This window comes from Ischnura elegans, chromosome 1, assembly GCF_921293095.1.
Source record: "Ischnura elegans chromosome 1, ioIscEleg1.1, whole genome shotgun sequence".
In the NCBI taxonomy this organism is placed as follows: Eukaryota; Metazoa; Arthropoda; class Insecta; order Odonata; family Coenagrionidae; genus Ischnura; species Ischnura elegans.
In genome coordinates this window covers 63,590,940-63,605,756 of record NC_060246.1, presented here as the reverse complement: position 1 = coordinate 63,605,756, position 14,817 = coordinate 63,590,940, and the positions used below count along the sequence as shown (strand labels likewise).

The 14,817-nt window shown below is 36.8% G+C and overlaps 1 protein-coding gene across 1 annotated transcript in view; it reads left to right on the top strand.

Annotated features, from left to right (window-relative positions):
• The window catches only part of LOC124162068 (RING finger protein unkempt), a 41,126-nt gene that overhangs the window by 11,542 nt on the left and 14,767 nt on the right, over window positions 1-14,817 (top strand). Inside the window, exon 7 of the mRNA XM_046538422.1 lies at window positions 5,369-5,520. Coding sequence (XP_046394378.1) covers window positions 5,369-5,520 — 152 coding nt within the window. The remainder of the gene's footprint in view (window positions 1-5,368; window positions 5,521-14,817) is intronic.

Sequence of the window (14,817 nt, the reverse complement as noted above, 5' to 3'; positions counted from 1 at the left end):
GGTCAAAAAACTCTTAGAACGTAAGACACCACTGGGGCTCGCTGCAACCGTCTCGCCGTTTTGCATACTGACTCAGAAAAGATTAAATAACCCATTTAGTGGGAGAAGTAAACAATATAATTGAACAACGCGCGCAGCAATTTCTGTCAGATGGTTATTTTTGGGTCCCCCCACTTGTATCATTAACATCGTGCAAAACTGTGAAATATTTGATGATTAATGCACAAAAAATGTTTTACATTTTTCTGAAAAGAGACGTTAATAGTTCATTGTTAAAAATATTTGAATTTTAGATCTGGCAAACTTAATAATAATGAGTCTACTGTGAGGTACAACATTAAAATCGATTTCAACACTATTCATTTGGAAATGGATTGGTAGTCTTATCAATAAATCCATAATTTTTTGTGTGTATTTTGCCGAAGTAAGTGGGTTCTCTGTTTTAGTTTGCACTTCTGATAAAGGTAAATCCTCTATAAAAAACACTCCAATCACTTCCATTTTCACATATTTTGTTTAGTTAACATTCTTCAGTGGATTAATTAAGAGACAATATGACATTACCCTGTGTTTAGAATAATTTGATTTTTGAAAGTAATTTTTGCCCTTCCATTTCATTATCCTTTTTTTTTCAAATTGATAGTAATAATCGTTGTAGCATTTTTCTTAAAATATTCCCGTATGAAGTGAACTAATGTGATGTCGTTCTCCTTGATGTAGCCCTCCACACAATTGTCTTCTGTGGTACACTTTTCATATATATTTATTTACAGTGCACAAAGTGTGCTATATATTTTCATGGAACGAGAAAAAAATTCCCTTTTTTCAGCACACTGCAGGATCGCAAAGTTTAGACCCATCCTTGAGGCCAGCATTCTTAGTGGGGGTCGATTCCATCGTCAAGTTCTCTTAGATGACGTAGATGATGGTGCAGCGCCAATTTTCCACTTTGGTTGCATAATGGGACCGAACTATGAAACTAAGAAAAGGTGTCCTATAATTTTCAGGGGTATTGTTAGGGCAATGGCTCAATGTGTAAATAAACAACCGGTATTGTCCGCCAGGTCGTGTCGGTGCATTAATTATCACTACAAATACTTTCATATTAAGCCAAAAGTAGAGCCATATTGTCTTAAATTACCACAAAAGCGGTCTGTACAAGATAGTGATAAATATGGGGCAAATATGATCATTGACGTGGGAAATGTTGCATCAGCAAGGTTCGTCATTCGCTTTTACCTTCGGTAATTAAGTTTATTATGTGGCAAATAGTGGCATGAAAATGCACTTTCTATGGTCTTATGTAAACAAAGTACAGTCGGATCCGGATTTAACGTCTTCGCATTTAACGTTTTTCCGCATTTAGCGTTTATTTTTTGCGGTCCCGATTCATTCCCTATTAGGACAATGTAAAAATTATCCGTATTTAGTGTTTCCGCATTTTGCGTTTTTCCGCATTTATGGTCGTAAAAATTTGTCCCGCTCAAGATTTTTTTGCCCGATTTAACGTTTTTTTCATGACAGTTCATCCAAATCTTCGAATTTATGCTCATCAACAAGAACAGTACCATGAAAGTTAACCAAGAGTCGATAGAATCTACCGGGGAACGCTTCTTCAACTGCTTTCTTCCGCGAATGCAGCGCTGGGACCTTCAACTCGCAAGCTGGGTGATTTGTCTTCTCGTAATGTTTCGCTCCCCTTCTGATCCAAACACCAGACACTTTTTGAATCAGATCCGATCTAATGGAGCTAAGTCATCCCTTGATAACCTCTAACTACCTTATCCTTCACTTCGTGAACTTCGATGATACGTGACGACTGATGACACGAGTTATCCTCCTAGGGCCGCTACAATGATGGTTTCCTCGTAATGTTTTAATTGACGGCTTATGCCCCTTTCTACTCCACTCTCTACTGGCAGTCCATTGTTGGCCCAATATTTTTCCAGTCAGCTACTTTCTCTTTTCGTAAGAGGCCCAATATCATTTGCGCAGTTCACTAGAAGATTATTTTTATAATCCATTCCAAGGTCAGTTTCCACGGGGGAACAACGAAGAGCCGAGGAAGTGTTTCCCCTGTCATGATCGTGAGTGAAAACATTCTTACCTAACGGAACAACATTATTTTACATCGTAATTTAGATATCCCGGAGCCGAGATATCGACATGCGGCTGGTTGATATCGCAGTCGATTCAAAGATATTTATCTGGTGCTATTTTATGTCTAAAGAGAATGACAATCGGAGTTTTGACAATTTTAGTTTAATTGACAGTTTTAGCCTCCTGTGGGCACATTTTGGATTTCGAGGTCATCCAAAAAAGGGGAATCTTTTTTCTAGTATGCGTACAAGTCGATGGTGATTCAACTCGATGATAACACCAGATTCGTTGTCATATGTCCGCGGCCTCATGCAGGTCGAATGGAGCCCGGAGAAGTTGCTTACGCGGCGCGCTGATCACCTTGACTCCGACTCACCATATTTCTCGGCAGTCCCCGGCATGTCCATGACTCTAAATAAATCGTTCATGCTGGAAAAAAATCACCACATATCACGGTAAAATAGATGAGCGCGAAAAAATACGAAAATCCAGCAGGAATCCTTTGGTGCTTGACTGCGACATCATAACTCGGACGAAATTGCCGAACTCCAGAGTCGCTGACAATTTTTCAGATGAAATCCAGTTCTGTTGAAGATTAAACCTTTTCACTTAACAGAGTTTAGCTAATCGTTATTCAAGGTCCAACCAAATTTTATTAAAAGCTGCCGAGAAACATGGTGATCAGCGCGCCGCGTAAGAAACTTCTCCGGGCTCCATTCGACCTGCATGAGGCCGCGGATATATGACAACGAATCTGGTGTTATCATCGAGTTGAATCACCATCGACTTGTACGCATACTAGAAAAAAGATTCTCCTTTTTTGGATGACCTCGAAATCCAAAATGTGCGCACAGGAGGCTCAGAAATCGCTCGTTTCGCCGAGGCAACAGAAAACGTTAAATTGGCAAAATTCCAGAGAACCTCCCTTTTCCTAGATATTCGGTAGTTTAGAATTCGGGATTAGTGATCTTCTGTTGTCCCTTTATTTCACTCATCTTTATTGATGCAATGACGATTTTTCGAGTACCTACTTGCACCTTTTTTATTATATTAGAAATGCTATAGTCACCTACATGTCTCTTTTACAGAAAAAAATTTAAAATTTCTTCGAGGCCACTGAAATATCTGTAAAATGGAATCACTAATTTCCATAATAATATTCCGTGTGGGAATGCTTTTAAGTTGATGAATATTATAATTTTCTTAAAATATTTCATTAAAACAATTGTCATCCTCTCATTACTTATTTTTACTACCCATTTTTTAGCCGATTCCTGAAAGGTATTATCCAACTCTAATTGGGGAAAGAACATTTAATCAATGAATTTGTTGCTGCATGTAGCACCTTTTAGTTAGGTACTTAAAACAATATTTTTTATTCATAAAAAGCCATTCCAATCATTACAGACCCTAAAACCTGAAAAAAATGGCAGGTCCTCATTTAGTGTTTTTCCGCATTTAATGTTTTAAATTTTGTCCCCGCTGAAAAACCTTAAATCAGGATTCTACTGTATTGGTTTCTTAAAAGTATACCAAGTGCCAAACGTGATAAATATTAGTATATATTTGCAGGTACAAGTTGCATGTATGCCACTATGTTGTACTTATTATACTTCAGGCAATTTTATTATTTATTTCACTTGATGGGTATAATGTGGTAGTATTATTACCTTTCTGCTGTGTTTCTATACATTTTAAAATGGTTCGTGTGAGGTCGTCTCCCTTAATATGCATTGTAACATAGATTCTTTAATCAAAGTGATCAGCAGAAGAAATTTGGCTGCTATCTTTTTGCAGGGTGTAGGGTAGAGAGGCAGCATGGATTGTCAGAAATCACAGATAATCCGAACTTTCTCTTCAATTTCTAATAATGTTAATAAGTTACGTTAATCAAATAATATATGTAAATGTTTATTCACATATGCTATTGTTGATTCAAGGACTCATTATGAGCTTTCTTCATTTTATGGAAATTCCTCGTAGTGAATTCATATCTCTGTTCCATGGCCCCAGAGGAGCAGCTATGAATTAAGACTAGGGGGGTTTTAGGTGCAACTAATACTAAAGGGGGGTATGGAGTACCCACCAAGGTAAGAGGGAGGTGCAGGGGCCCTTCCTAGAAAATTTTGAAGATAAAATGTTCAAAATATTGAGTTTCATGGCAGTGTGAATTGTTTGATGTTTTGCTTTCAAGTCATCCGTCCTCCTAATATGAGTTAAAAAATTTGTCTCATTAAAATATTTTTATAAAAAAAATTCTGAGCTCAGGGGGGGGGGGGTTTATCCCCTAAAAACCTCCCTTGCTGCACCACTGCATGACCCTTTCTATGTATAATGTATGGAGTTAAACCTCCCCATATAATTATAAAATCTCCCTATAATGAAGTCCAAACGTGGACTCCAGCTTGGAAAACGACCTCCACTGCAAAATATTTCACTTAAATATTGTGTACCATGTATTTATTTCACTTCCAAATTGCACATCATCTTTAGACAAGGTGTTCAGTGACCGGGAGAATTGGGAATTATGCATTAATTTTTAGTTCCTGGGATTATTCATGAATTTTTGCTCCTACCTGGAATTTCAAAATCTTTTATTTCAAATTCATTTCACATAAAAGTTTGTGAGTTCAACACCCATTTTCTGGACTATTTTATGTAAATGTGTGCTTTACAGTATTTTGGTTAACATTTTAATTTGCTTTGTGGCTACATAGTTTTCTGCTGAGTTGAGGTTCCAACGTCCCCTATCTTCCACTACTACCGTGTCGGTTGTTGGTTTAAGACAACGGTTTCGCTTCACTGCTGCCAGCATCTTCAGGTCAAAGAATCAAGTAAAGTGAAGTTGTTCTTCCAACTCTGTGCAAAATTCCAGCTCTTTGAGAGTTGATAGTGAATTTGTATTGATCAATCAGTCACGCAAGGGGCTTTATATGTTGTAGGCATGCTTCATATGTTACTGTGGTCAAAAACTCTCTCCTACAAAAAAATTCTCAACTGGAGGTTACTGTATCTACTACATTAGTAAATTATGCCATTAATATAAGTGAAGTCTTTGCTTATCTTTCTACATGCAACTAAGAACACACATACATAAACCGAACCCTTTACATACAAAGTCGCTATTTTCCTGTTTCCGTTGAATTCGTTAAATTGAGATTTTACTGTATTGACCATTAGTAGAAAATTGATGAAGACGGAATTAATATATCTATTCTTGTGACCTACTCTCATTTGTATTTATAAATTTTTTTTCTTATTATTTCAGAGGAAATGAATGTGGCCAGAGATGTAGCAGCTCCATTGGATTCTGGCACTAGTTTAGCTGACATTTTATCTAATGCTTTGCCTCCTGATCCCCCAACATCAACTGTTGATAAACTTACTAAGCAGCATGAAGTCAAAACTAGTGAGCCAATGGTATGTTACATTTATCAATTTATCATGAAAATAGCTGTTGAAGAATCCTTAGACTCCAACAGATTATGTGACATGCTTCGTTAGCTGGCAATTAACACTAAAAGGTTGCTGTAAACTTGGTGAATTTGTGGGTATGGTTAAATACAGTGAAAGCTCAATAGGTAAGGCTTTTGGATACATAAATACACTTGATAAATAAATCTCTTGTGGTACCTAAGAGGATGAAATAATCTCTTCAGGTCATATGTGCAATTATTTCTCTTGAGTGCCAAAAACATTCTAATGAGTTAGGGATCGAAAATATCTGTGAACGTTTCATTTACTCATCACTTTATACTCTCTCAGTGATATTAAATTCTAAGTTATGTATTATATGCTGGCATATGGGATGTCGAATATTTCTCTTTTGCCTTTGCATCTCTCACAATTACTGTATTGTCTACTATAATTATTTCATTTGAAGTAAGCACTTGGCCATTAAACAGTCAGCAAAAGCCTTGCTGCTGGTTTGATGAGGTGAGTCCGGAGACACTGTAAAGCAAATATGTCAGCTCTTGTTTACATCCGGTGATAGGGTGTATGTTATGTTTTTTTCCTTGCACTCTTGAGAAAACAAGAATTTTTCATCAAAATGATGCAGTTTTATCTCTATAACAGAATTGAAAAGTAATATAAGCATATTTTCATCACCCTTTATGGCCGCTTAAATGTTGTGAAATATTTACATTATCTGAAATAAGCTCTGTCAAAGACTAAGTTTCAACATGCATTTCATATTATTTCAACATATACCTGCCTAATTTCAGACCCTAACTGCACATCAATTATGAATTGTTTAGACAAGAAATTGTGTAATTTTCTTAAGATAATCAGGAGTGTCCTGTAGTTGTTCTGATTTTTCTCTCTCATAAATCCCAATTAATCAATATTCATGCTCATTAAAGTATTTATCACTTATCATTCAGGGCCATAATTATGCTTGTAATGTTCCCTGGAGGTTTCGGGAGTATAATTAAAGCTATTTTTGTCTAAAGTGAAGCATTTTTGATTTCAAAATTTTAGTTGTGATATATTGCATGTACAGCAGAACCCCGATCTATCGTTTTTCTAGGAGATGGACTAAAGTAACAATGAATGCGGGTACACGATTCTTATGGGAATGTTTGACTAGGTTGCCTTTGCAACAGGAAACTCAGGATTTAGGGGAGAAATATTGAAATTCTTTACAGGATTCATACAGGCATATTTGAATTTTAAGAAAATAGGTACACACTTTATGCGTATTTTTGATTTGGCTAATATCTCTTCGAAATGCCCTAAGGGAACTCATTTTAAAATTTTTGCACGCCATCTCGGCATTTACGCTGCTATGGTGGATTTATGTCTGATTTACAAATTCTTATCTATCAAACGCCGTTTCAAATGCCTTAAAAAACCATTTTAATGCCTTTAACATCCGTTTTTGCTGGTGCAGTGATTGGTTGTGAGATGGATCATATGTGACAAAAATAGTTGACCTTCTGATATGTTCCTTTCTAATGGGTATACAGTGGAACCTCCTTTAAGCATGTATGGCCGGGGTTCCTACTCAACCGTGAATTGGTCGTGAATTTCGGCTACTGTGAAAAAACCTAGAAAAAGCCGTGAATTCCTCCATAACACCTTAAAAATCTCTCAATCTTAGTAATAATACTATGATTAACTGATCAAATTCGATATGTTAATCATGTTTTAAGGTGAGGCACGCACAGACTCTTATTCTACTCATTTATCTACACACGAATATTCGAAGTGTAGTAATTGGTCCGTACTATATGACAACACATTAACCTATATTTTCCATTTTAATGGCGGAAGTCTGCTATATTGTCTAAGGGTTTCAATTTCAGTGATAGTTTGGGATGGGCTTATATTCAAAAAAGAACGAATGAAATAACTTGCATTTCTAATGGGCCCAGAATGAACCATTTACGAAAATTATCTGATTTGTAACTCAAAGTTCGGTTCCCACACAAAATGAGGGAACATGCCATATGCCTTGAAATATGAGTTTGCCATTGGAATTTTACTTAGGAAACATTTCTACGGCAAATAGGCTTTCAATTTATGGTAAAAGATTTCAATAAACTGCGCTCACCTCGTCTGAGTTTATGTGAATAATAAAGTGAAAGTGAAAATAACATGTTTCAGCAGGTATTTATTTATTTCAAACCAAGTGCATTAAAAGTGCATTATAATATATGAAATTGATTTATTACATTCCATAAACAATTTTAATAAAATATTTTCCACGATCTCAGAAAGATTGGGTAAGGGAAATTTGGTTACTCGGCGGTAATAACAACGTGCGCAAACAAAAATCTCTTGGCAAGGAATTAATAAAGGACTTCCCGTGTCCAGACGGAAGAAGGCCGTAAGAGCGTGGTTGGGTTGGGCCTTTAGTCGGCACTGAATTTTGCAAACGATAGGTGACGTCATAGCAGATATCACTTTGCATTGCTGCGTCTGTTGCGTACGTTAATTTTTAGTTAATATACAGCTGGTGATTGTCTTATTGTTGGCTTATTAATGGACCGTGAATTTGACAACATTGAGACCTTGAAAACCTAAACAAACTGTGAAAACTTGAAAAATAACAGTGAAAACCATGAAAAAACCGTGAATTTCATTATCTAGGTGGAGTGGGAACCCTGACGGGCTATTGCAAGACCCCCGCCATTACAAGATAGAGCCGAGGCACCAGCAATTGACCCAATGATTAGCTTGTTAAAAAATTCGTTTTTACGCGCCCCTTTTGGTGTTAGCACTCGCCATAGTGGAAGTTTCCATCAGTGGAAAACCATCACCAAGAGTCCCTAATTTCTGTAATTGCTAGCAATCTGTTTGAAATAGGTACAGTGTGTCCTCGTTTAACGTCGTCCCGTTTAACGTTGTTTCACGATAACGTTGTCCAAAAATTGAAACCCTTGATCATTTAACGTCGTTATTGCTTCGCGATAACGTTGTTCAAATTATGCGCGATGAAAAAAAAATGAATGGCGAATAGGACGCAAGCGCATCTGATGTATAGTAAATATTGAGACTATATTAATGCGATTGGTAATTTTCGTTCGACAGAAAAGGTTGGCGTGGGTAGCGTATGTTAAATATGCATCCAAGCGAATAATTATCGCTTCATTTACCCATTATCCGTATATTTTTCTGATGCCAACCGAAAAAAATGTCCACGAAGAAGAGTGGCTATCCTGGTGGTTCTTCTGACGTGATGAAAAAACGGCGATATTAGAACAAAAACTTGGTATTATTAAAAGAATTGAAGAAGGTGCAACTGCTGGAGAGATCGGTCGAGTTTTAGGTTTGCAGGTCGAGTTTTTACAATTAAAATTTCTTCTGTTACTGAAAATATCGATGTTTCGCCATTAAAATACTTTCTTTTTAGTTTTTATATTTCATTTAATAATGCCTACGTCCCAACCTTTTCGTTATGGAAATTCGTTTCTTTTCGAATGAATCGTTATCATGCTGAAGTGAATAATCTTTAATGAATATTTCTCGCGATTTCCGCCGTGTTAAAGAATTCATATCATCACGAAAATTGACTCGCCCTTCATCCTCGTGCTTCCGAGTGTCAGATTCAGATTTTTTTTCATTTTGGCCTGATTCAGGTGTCTCCCGATTGGTCACGAAGTCTGCTTAAAGTTACGGCTCCGATAATTGGCCTCCTTGGATTCTCGCCCGGGAAATTCTGGGTTCTTTACGAAGAAATGGATTGTTAAGAACCAATTTAAATTTTTTACATTGTTTCTTATGGGAAACACTGCATCGTTTAACGTTGTTTCGCTTAACGTCGAGTTTTTCAGGAACGAATCAACAACGTTAAACGAGGACTCACTGTAGTTCATTTTGGTGAAAATGTTGTGGCATTGACATTTGCAAACGCTCTATGTTCTTTTGTTCTTCGGGCGGCAGAAAGCAGTCGGCAGCATACCCACACTTTAGGAACTTTTTTTGGGTGGTTTTGCCGACTTCAATCTACGGGAACTACCAAAGAAAGGGCTAAGCGAAGTATTTCAGTGATAGATTAAGAATCGAGAACTTTTAAGTGTTCGGAAGGTTGGTTATACTAATTTAAAGCACGAAAGCCTCACCTCCCTTCATAATTGCTGGTGATGCCTGCAGTGTAAACCCGATGCCGTGGAAGAAAGGACTCCAATCCTAGCGGAATATCTTACGAAGTATTCCTTGCGAGATATATCGCAGACGAAACGGAACTCTTTTACAACCTACTCCCCGACAAAACTGTTGCAGTATGAGGTATTTCTTGCGATGATGCTTCTAGAGGCAGGTAGTGCACCTTAGCGATGGTATATGTGAAGAGCTGATGATGCACATTTAGTTTGTTAAATTAAAACATATATATGCATTCCTTTTTCATGTTTTGCAGTCATTATTTAGAATGTTAAATTAATTAATTCTTGCTCGTAAGTTTTGTTTGCCTTAGGGTCCATCAGATATGTATGCCTTTCTGTTTCTTTGTCGCATATATTACCCATGTCTGTTATATTAGTTGCAGTTTCTTGCAGCTCGCTTTTGTTTTACTTAAGTGGCATCAGCGTAATATCTGTATTATATTTTTCCTGAAATAATATCAAGTTAATTTCTTTTCTCATATTACCAATTTTAATTCAAATCGTTTTCATTGCGGTGCCGTGGATAGGCTCAACATATTATTTCAATGACGTTGCGGGGGTAACAATCAAGATAGAACTTTTTTTGAAACAACGGGAATGTTAATGATGTCATTATGCATGCTAAGCAGATTTTTTAATGTAAATAATGTTGTTATTACATTGTTTGATAGTATTATTATGTGTATTATTTCAATGATGTCACGGGCATAACACTCAAAATGGACCTTTTCTTCGAAACATTGGCAATTTTAATCACATCATTATGCAAGCTTAGTAGACTGTTTGGTGTAGATAGTGAAAATATTACATTGGATGATAGAAAAATTCTTCCGAGGCAGGATTGTTCTACCACCTTCCACCATTTTCTTCTTCAAAACAAATGCGATACGTTATTTCACATAACTGCCGCGTAATGTACAGGAACAAAAAACGTACACCAATGGATGCATATGATGTATCAAATAACAGCAATAAAGTTTTATCAGTTATTTTTTGAATATTCAGTGGAAACTATCAAAATATTAGAATGAAAACGTAAATGCACTAGAAGTAAATGTAAGTACATAGAAAAATGGCTTCGTCGGTTGTGCATTGGCATAATGGTTGACAAACCAATGCTTTGCATTATTTTTATTCAGTATGGCTAATATAAATTGTTTGAATAGTTGTCATTTAAGAAAGGAAATTTAGTGATGCATAAAACATCGCCTTTTCTCTGGATTTATGCTTGTTTATCAGATAGAAATTTCTCTGTTGCCGCACCAATCCTGTTCCTGTATAAGTGTTCACAATAGGTTTATTGACTCTTATTTGCTCCGCCTCCAGTAAAGCAATAATTCGCTATAGCAAGTGTTTATTTGAGCAGCGTGGGGTCTCGTTTATCGAGGTTGTACTGTATTGTAATATAATTGAGGTTATTGTGTAAAGGGTAAGCAATGTTGCATTAATCTGCAGCAGTACATCCACCTGATCTTCAGCTTCACGTTACCAACTTCTTGTTTTCAACCGGTGGCTCGCCCTACCCCTAGTTCTCAACCTCCAGCTCTACCTGATCCTCGGCTTCAGCCGGCTTCTTGTTTTCCCCCGGTAGCTTGGCCTACCCCCAGCTCTACTGTCAAGCGCCAGCAGGCATCCTGAGGTGTTTTGCAATATTCACATGCTCCTCCCCTGGATTCTTTTCTTCTTCTTCAAATGCTTTCAGTCGATCTTTCAAGTTCTCATTGATTCTTCGGAAGGGCCATTGTCTGAAAATGAATAAATATTAAACTAATTAAAATGAATCCTGACTTTTTCAAACTAATGCTGAAAACACACACTGGTTTAAAGTAGAGATGGGTCAAATAGCACATTTCCCAAACTCGAATATCGAATTGGAATAGTAAATCATAGCTCGAATACTCAAATATCTCAATTTTCGAATACCTTGAATACTAGAATTGCACTATGCATATTAAATGTCATTCATCTATTTCACTTGATGAACATATAAATACAAATAGGTATATACAAGAGATGGGTTGAATAGCAGATTTCTCGAGCGCGAATATCGAATTCAAATAGTAAATCATAGCTCGGATACTAGCGTTGAATAATAGCGGTCCCGACTTATAATTTTCCCTTATCCATCGTTTGACGATAATGAGACGAAATATATACAATGTGTCATTTATGGCTAATAATGACAGGCAAATAGTTTGAATCTTCCCCAGGAGATGAAACTACCATAGGGAGAAACTCAATGCCGTGGGATAGTAACGTAAGCGCATTTCCCAAGATCCACGGTCCCCCCGTCCATTCAGCACTCCCCTCCCCCCTCTAAGCTTTCCTTTTCTCCAAAATCAAACAAAAGATTCCAGCTCGCGCATTTTTCGTGTTTCGAAGACCTTAGCTTTGAAAGAAAATATCAAGTTAAACAAGAACAAAAAAAAACCTTTTTTCACGCCTCCCCCTTTCTCGCCCACTAACCTTTTTTTACGATCACACGCTTCAAAGTTCCTTATTTCTGGAGGTCAACTGCTGCATGAGTGACCTATTATCCCCAAAAGGTGTCTAAAAATGACTTTCAGCAATTGCCCTAATACTTTTATTATATTGATATACATATTATTAATGTACACATAATTAAAAAAATAATGAGACCAAACACGGCATATCTCTAAGGTTATTTAAGCATTTTAAGCAAGGAAATATTTGGAAAAATGTAATGTAGACTTGGATTTCTGCCTCCACCCACGGTACACCCATGCCTTGCCCAGCACAATGTCGATATGGTGCAAATTCGTTCCTCAGAGAAACATCCCAACGCTGTGTAGCCTAATGAAATACCCTTAATGCTCTTTTGAGAAAATGTTACTTGCGCTGAGTAAACACGAAATTGCTATCATTTTACGCATATTAATAGTATTGCTTGCCTCAAAGTTTCTTCTTTGTTCATATATTAATCGAAATCCAGTGTTGCGCATTTGCCAAAAGCATTACTCGTTATGCAGTCCAGATAGCCGGCCTACCGAAGTAATTTATCTCGCCTCCGAATGACATTAGTGAATTTAGATCATTAATTAAGTGTGGAGCAAGTGGAAATGAGATTTTTGAAAGCAATATGGTTTGAGAAGTAATTTTTGCCATCATAGGTTAATGGGCAAATTGACTTCAACGTAGAGGATCTATGCTCAAGCCTTTAAGGTCATCGGTATTCATGGGGAAGAAATGGAGCGGTGCCCGAGTTCTGTATGAATAGCATCAACACCTAGAAGGGTCTGCTAGAGAGTCTCAAACACAATGGCGTCATTCCCTCCCAGCTGTTGTAGGCCCTCTGCATCTTAGGAATACACTGCAGCATTATTAATTAAGGTGCTTATCAGAACTGTTATTTGTATTATTCCTTTTTAAGTCTTAGAAGTTGAGTGTCTGAAATTCGTGTGTCAGAATGAGTCCATCAAAAATTAAAATAAGGATTTGTTTGGCCAAATTAGGTTGGTAGGTATTGTCAAAAAACTTAAAGGCCAAATAATTATTTAAGAGCTCCGGAAGTAGTAAGTATTTTACAAAATGGTAATATGTTCATAGTTATTAATAATAAGTAGAGGTCCGTGAAATTTGTGAGATGCGATATCGTGAAATAACACAAAACAATGCGAAATCGGTAATTAAAAACGAATTTTCACGTTTTTTTTTTTGCCATTTTAGGTGATTTAGCATAAAAGTCACATCTAATGAGTCATAATCTCTTAAAGCCTAAGCCTTCATTGTTTAATGCTGCCGACGTTCATTTGCTCTATCTCATTACGATTCCAAGGTCAATTGGATCGTTTAGTCTCGGAAGAGCAGAAATACAACCTCACGCGCTGCACATTAATTGGCTGAATGCTTCTCGACTTTTCTACCATTCTACTCTCACATGTGCGTGACTAAAAACAGAATTTATGAAAAATATCCCAGGAAAGGCTATAAATTTATGGTTAGTGAAGACATTACCTGTGCCTCTTGTAGTTTTTTGTGCGTTCATTCTGATTCCCTTGCTGTGGATTTATATAGCATGAATCGGTGATCTATTCTGTCGGATTTTACTCCAAGAGATTAGGAATGAAAAACAATGTTAATGAGCTAGTGTTGAGTTGATTAAACTACTTCATGCCGCATGACGCAAATAGGCATGGCACAGATATTGCATACATATTTGTATTTGACTAACAAACCTGCTAGAATAAATGGGTTTGTTGCGAGATCTCTCTTAGGTTTGGTCCGATCTGCCTGGTGTGCAGCCTGAGTCTTCTCCCTGCATCAGCTAAATGTACTGGCCTTAATGTTGCAGATCTCTGTTTGTTGTAAAGACTCTGATCAGATGTCTTGGTCAGATGTTGTAAAGACTTAGTGCCCATTCGTCGGGTAGCCATTCATTTGAGTTGTGCTTAGCAATTGAATCTGTGTGGCTTCATATGGTGTATTTGTGATGCTTAGACGTTAGCTTGCTTAATTAACAACACACATCTGTTTTCGGAGTTATTGTTGCCACTGTTACCAGTAAAAAAGTGACTCCTCTCATTTTCCATTGATTAGTTATGCATCACTCTGAAGAGATTAGCATTTTCTGGGGAAGTGACTTTTTGGACTCGCTATGTTTGTAATTTTTTTCCATGTTAATCATAGACCTTTTGCCATTGCTTAGATTTTGCCATGATTATATTCTCAATTTATGCTGTACACACTGTAACGGGCTTCTACTGTGTTACATTTCACTGACTTTGCTAAGTTTTATATCTCAATGAAGAGAACCTCTTTCATTCAAATTAACTTGTGGTGGTATGTGATAAAATTTGTGATAAATTTGTTACAACCCGGTTGGGAAAATCTTGTCTGCTTTAGATTTTTAGGTGTCTAAAAATGGATCATTTGTAGAAACTTAATGATGGTTGTATCAGAAATATAAGGAGCTAACACCAGTCACCTTTTAATTTTGGACAAATATGGCATTGTTATGACCTCACAAGGATCCCATTGAGGATCGAGAAGTGAGAACCATCTGGATGCATAAATATAACGATTCTTATTATATCCTGAAAGGTGAATAACATGCATTACCTTAATGAATGGATTACTATTTTATTTG